Here is a 6,000-nt window from a genome sequence, read left to right as displayed (position 1 = left end):
GAATTTGGATTAAAAAAATGTTATATATGATAAGTACCACTAAAATATTCATCATAGATTCATAGATAAAGGTCATGTTAATTTCAAAAAATTCTAATAAGAGTTAGTTTATTAAGATTACTATGCATATTTGCGTATTGCCTTAATGTTGTAGACTTGTAGCCACCTTTTTTACCTTCCCTTTTATATGGAATTTATGATTGGTGTTAAATAAAATTTCAAACAGGATCTACTTTATAGACAGTTTTAAGTAAGTGGGACAAATGAAGGGTCCATATTTTTTTCTTACATTGGTAAAAATCCTACCGTAGAATTGTCTTCCAGTCCAAATCTTGACATTAATAACGTGGCTGTTGATTTGTTGAATAATTCAGCAATATACTGAAAGCTTTGGTTGTTCTGAGTTTGTAGCATCAATATTGCAGTATAAGCAAAGGAGTAAAATTGTGTCGTCTACTTGTCTAGTACTCATACGAGATAATATCAGTGTCTTATCTTACATATAAAACCAAAAAAAAAACCATGTAGCTTACCTTGTAAATGGCTGTCTTCTGATTTCTTACTGAAACCCACGTAGCTGCTTAAAATACCTTCACAACAGCTTCAAATGGTTGCTTTTTACCTATTGAAGTGATTTAATCAGAAGTACATCTCTTTATTCATCATGTCTCTGAATTGTCCTAGGTTGTTCTTATATATGCTGCTCTTTTCCTTTCTTATACCTCATTGTAGCGCGAGTTATTGTTTAGCAGATGGCTCTAAAATCAGTGATAGTAGCCAAAGCACCTTACTATCTCCAAGCAAAGTTTTTGAGCTTGGATTCTTTACTCCTGATGAGAGGTTCAACAGAAACAGGTATTTGGGTATATGGTATTACCGCTCCAATCCTAGGATAGTTGTATGGGTTGCTAATAGAGAAAATCCTGTTTTGGGTAACAATGGCTATGTTGTAGTAAAAGGTGGTAAGGTTGAGGTGTTGGATAATGATGATTTGACTTACTGGTCAATTAATTCTGTTGCGTCTGTAAATTTAACAAAATTGTGTTTGAATGATAATGGGAACTTAATATTATCAAGTGGTCTAGGAGGATCAATCTTGTGGCAAAGCTTTCATAACCTGACTGACACGATTCTTCCCGGGATGATTTTAAATGGAACCTTAAGATCGTGGAAAAATCGCAGTGACCCAAAACCAGGGAGCTCTCTATTGCTGCTACAATCAGGAAATGATCCTGAAATCAAAATTCAGGAAGATGGATATGCAGAGTATTGGGACAACAGAGCTGACCCTTCTGTTAAGATTCCATCCTCGCTGTCTGAATTATTAAGTAATAGGGACGGCAAAACCTCTCTTCCTAACAATACAAGATTAGTGATGAACTTCACTGGACAGATTCAGCTGTGGAAGTGGGAAAGCGAAAGCGGCTGGTCTGTTGATTGGCAAGAGCCAAAAGATAGGTGTAGCTTTAATGATGTATGTGGAAAATTTGGCAGTTGCAATAGTAATAGTGGGTTGCCTTGCAAATGCTTGCCAGGATTTAAACCTAGTTTGTTGTCTGAATGGAATTCAGGATGCTTTTCTGGTGGGTGTGTGCCAAATTCTGGAGCTCCTTGTCAGCGGACTGATAGTCTCAATGATATATTTTTGAGATTGCCTATGGTGAAAGTGAGAGAAACAGGTTGTAGTGCATCTACTGTAACAGATTGTGAGGCACATTGCCTTCAGGACTGTAATTGTGTGGCTTATGCTATTGGTGTTGCAAATTGCTCAGGAACGGCCACTCTTACCGAGAAGAGTTGCTTAACATGGTCTCAATCTCCTCACTTACAGGAGGAGTATCCTCAGGGGCTTACTCTCTTTGTCCGCACTCCGTCTGCAGACCTAGGTTTGTTTACTTTCTGCTGCTAATTGAATGTTGTTGCAAATTATAACGTCATTAGTTGTGACAAACTGACAACTCATTTGATGTTGAGCTAGTTCGTCAAAACAACACAGGGTTTTCAATATATGCTATTCTATAATTGTGGTACATAAAATGTGTTATCAAGTATAGAAATACTCAAAACTGTTACTTTTATTTGATATTTTGATTTTAAAACTCTTTGCTTAGAACATTAGAAGAGACTAATTATACAGGGGCATAATTTATACTCTTGTGGCAGGATCTATTTCAAGAGCCTGCAAACCTTGTGGAGCATATGTAATCCCTTATCCCCTTAGTACTGATGGAGCGAGTTGTGGAGATTCCTCATACTCCTATCTTCAATGCAATTCAAAGACAGGGCAGGTTAACTTCTCAACTCCCACAGGCACCTTCAGAGTCTCCTTAATTGATCCAAATGCAGCAAACTTTTCCATCCAAGTCATGCATGCAAATAGTTGTGACAGTGAATATATAAACTCATTCGTTCTGTCACCCAAGCTTTCCTTGCCTTTCTTTGTTAGAAATTGCACCATTTTTAAAGATGAACCTTTAATTCAGCTCGAACAGCCTTTTATTGAAGTTGATATAGGCTGGGAACCACCTTCAGAGCCCACTTGTAATATATCCTCTGATTGTGTTGCCTGGACTCATACTACTTGTAAAGCCGCAAAAGGGAATACAAGGAGGTGTATGTGTAGATCAAATTTTCGCTGGGATGGTTCAAAGCTGAAATGTACTAGAGGTGAGATGCGGATTTTCTTCTCACATATTTCAATCCTAAAATTCTCTTTCAATGGTTTTTTACTTAAAACAAGTGTAAGTTTGAGCAATTCTGTTTCATTTTTAGAGATGATCATTGTCAATACTAACCATGTTTTGATTTTGTCCAAAAAGTGCCTTTTCCTCTCAAGGTTGTGGTTTCTTGCGTTGCTGTTGCGTTGGCAATCATTGCTCTCTGTGGTGTATTCTTTGTTTATCGTAAGCGTGAAAGAAGGATCGCTGAAAAGCAAGGTCAGAAAGTCATACAGTTCACCCTAATTGCTGCACTCATTATAAACATGCAAGTTTTAAGGATAGGCAATGCAGTCAGTAATCCAGTAGATATTTTTAAAATGCACGCCTTCTGAACTGAATTCCTGCATACCATTAAGTTACTAAAACTGAGTAATGATAACAAACAGAATCATTTAAGCTCAAGGGAGATGATACTGAAGACATAGATGTCCCATTTTTCGTTTGGGGAAGCATAGTATCTGCTACAAACGATTTTGCTGATGCAAATAAGCTTGGAACAGGAGGATTTGGTTCTGTTTACAGGGTACTTTATTTTTTGATTTTGTCTATTGAACTTTGTTGTTGTTGTGTGGAAATCAGCCAAGTGAAACCTTATGGTTTTATCTTCGTATGGAGTTTGCTAATGCACTGTACTGTTGCTAACGTATGAATTCAGGGTAAGCTTCCAGATGGAAAGGAAATTGCTGTCAAGAGGCTATCAAGTGTGTCAATGCAAGGCGTTGCAGAATTTAGGACTGAGGTTGTGCTGATTGCCAAACTCCAGCATCGGAACCTTGTAAGACTTCTGGGATATTGTGTGAAAGAAGATGAGCATAATTTAGTTTATGAATACATGCCTAATGGAAGCCTAGACTCATATTTATTTGGTTAGTCTCCTCCTTGTGAAATTATTGCCTGCCAATATACACAACATTTAAGCATATTCCTCTAACATAGCAAGTTGTGTATACTGTTTTTGGTAGACCAAACCTTTTCTATTTACTTGGACTGGAAGAAGCGTTATGATATCATCCTCGGAATAGCTAGAGGCCTTGTTTATCTCCACCAAGACTCGAGGCTTAGAATTATCCATCGAGACCTAAAACCAAGCAACATTTTGCTCGATGAAGAGCTCAATCCAAAAATTTCAGACTTTGGTGTAGCAAGGATTGTTGGAGGAAAAGCAACAGAGGCAAACACTAACAAAATTGTCGGAACATAGTAAGTTGGAAAATTGCAGCCATATATAACCATTTTACTCAGTGTATTTAAGTAGAAAAATTGATGCGATTATTGTTGTTGCAGTGGCTACATGTCTCCTGAGTACGCATGTGAAGGATACTTTTCAATCAAATCAGATGTTTTCAGCTTTGGTGTGGTTGTATTGGAGACTATAAGTGGCAGAAGAAATTCAAGAACAACTGTGTTCGAGGAAGGTCTGAATCTGCTTGGACATGTATGTATCAATCTTCCTTTGCCTAACTTCTTTAGATTTGAAGTGACTGATATATTTATGAAATATTCGCCTAAGATCACCATTTAGTAATTCCAATTTGCTCAACTTCATATCATCAACAGTTTCTCTTTGTCACCCTATTTAATGTTTTTACTTGCTTTAATCACTGTATTATACACAATCACTGAAATCCTTACAAAATTACCTCTGTTTCAAAAATTTACTTAGACACTAATATAGTGTATGCTGTGGTGTAGGCATGGAGATTATGGTCCGAAGATAGAGGACTGGAATTCATAGACCCAACACTGAAAGAATCATGCAATCCAACCGAAGTGTTGAAGTGTATTTATCTCGGGTTATTATGTGTACAAGATGACCCTGTTGATCGTCCCACCATGCCAAACGTGGTCCTTATGCTTAGCAGCAGCAATGAAAGTACTGCGAGCCAGTCACTTCCGAAAAAACCATCTTTCTTTAGTAGTTCATCATCATGTGAGACTGCCTCATTGTCCAGTCAAGGAGGTTTCAGCTCCATTGATATGATCACTGTGTCAACTGATGGCCGATAAATGACAGTTCATGCATCAGCTAAATATACTCGAAGCTTTGTAAAGATTTCACTCCATCTCAATTTGTTACTGAAGTTCTTATTGTAGAAATTGTATCACTAATCTTAAAAAGTCTTTGCCATAGTGATGTTGAATATTTTTAATTACCTTTTCAATAGGTTTTGGTTTAGTAATTGATTGCTTTACTATAAGCCCAATTCATTTCACCCGATTTCTATCGATTTAATGTATTTAATTACAAGTTTACAACAGTGTAATTTATTGCACAAGGGTTACTAATTTGTATAAATTACAACCTGTGAACATATTGTGTACAAACCGTTGATCTTAACAACCACATTAAGCCATAACTTCATTGGTTAGTTTGTCATGTTGGTCATAATCATAAAAGTATTTGAAAAACTGTCAATCTTTGATAACCACCAACAATGGTTTTTCTTGTGACAGCTTTTCAGGCTTCCAATTGGGGCTTAAGTGCTCATTTATCCATTTTGGCCCGAGCAGAAACGCTTACGACTATGAAGTATGAACCCCACCTGTTCGATGAAATGTCTGAGAGAGATGACTATGTTGAATGTCATTGAAAATGTAACATACCAGCAGAAGCAGCAGCATACTGTTATTAGTAAGTGCTCTAAATCAACTTGCAACATTTTATATTCATGTTTGACATTACTTAATCTCTGAAATGTACCTTAAGGAAATCTAATAAGATCATGATTATTTTGAGTCAAAAGTATTTAAAAAAAATAAAATAAATAAAGTACGTCTTATGTAGTTATGTGTCATGCAAAACAAATCAACATATGCGATAATATATTATGCTACTACGATGGTATGTATATATTTATTTAAATTGTTATTTAAAGTTGATTAAATATACAAATTACAACTGCAGATTAGTTATAGCAATAGTTAAGAAGAATGATGGTCAAAGTTCGAGATTCTTGTATGAATAATGCAAAATTCAAAGTATTGCAAGTACTAAGAAATTGGAGAAGAACTTCGAGTTACATTGTTTGGCAATGTTGTTATGCACCGCTTTCAAGAATCAAGATCAAGATCATGTGGACAATATTCGTTCTTTAATTCCTTGTATGCTTTCAAATTTGTGTTCTACAAGACTACAAGAGTCTCTGTCACTGAGTTCCAGCTATTGCATAATTGGTGTTATTATTAGGTACTAATGAAACTTGAAAGTAAACGCTCAAGTCAGCTAAAAATACAAAACTTTTGAAACCCCACCCCTTTATCATCTACTGGTCTTATCTCT

At 36.2% G+C, this 6,000-nt stretch overlaps 1 protein-coding gene across 1 annotated transcript; it reads left to right on the top strand.

The window, feature by feature from the left end:
* The first annotated feature begins 402 nt into the window (after positions 1-402).
* LOC145603382 (G-type lectin S-receptor-like serine/threonine-protein kinase At4g03230) lies at positions 403-5,077 on the top strand. Its single transcript, XM_081659306.1, has 8 exons — positions 403-1,886; positions 2,164-2,667; positions 2,820-2,936; positions 3,107-3,243; positions 3,376-3,586; positions 3,683-3,920; positions 4,005-4,155; positions 4,413-5,077. The coding sequence occupies exons 1-8, from the start codon at positions 665-667 to the stop codon at positions 4,725-4,727; spliced, it is 2,895 nt and encodes a 964-aa protein (XP_081515432.1). The 5' UTR covers positions 403-664; the 3' UTR covers positions 4,728-5,077.
* The last annotated feature ends 923 nt before the right edge of the window (positions 5,078-6,000 follow it).

This window comes from Chenopodium album, chromosome 2 (genome assembly GCF_948465745.1).
Source record: "Chenopodium album chromosome 2, dcCheAlbu1.1, whole genome shotgun sequence".
Lineage (NCBI taxonomy): Eukaryota > Viridiplantae > Streptophyta > Magnoliopsida > Caryophyllales > Amaranthaceae > Chenopodium > Chenopodium album.
This window is presented reverse-complemented; position numbering and strand designations above follow the sequence as displayed.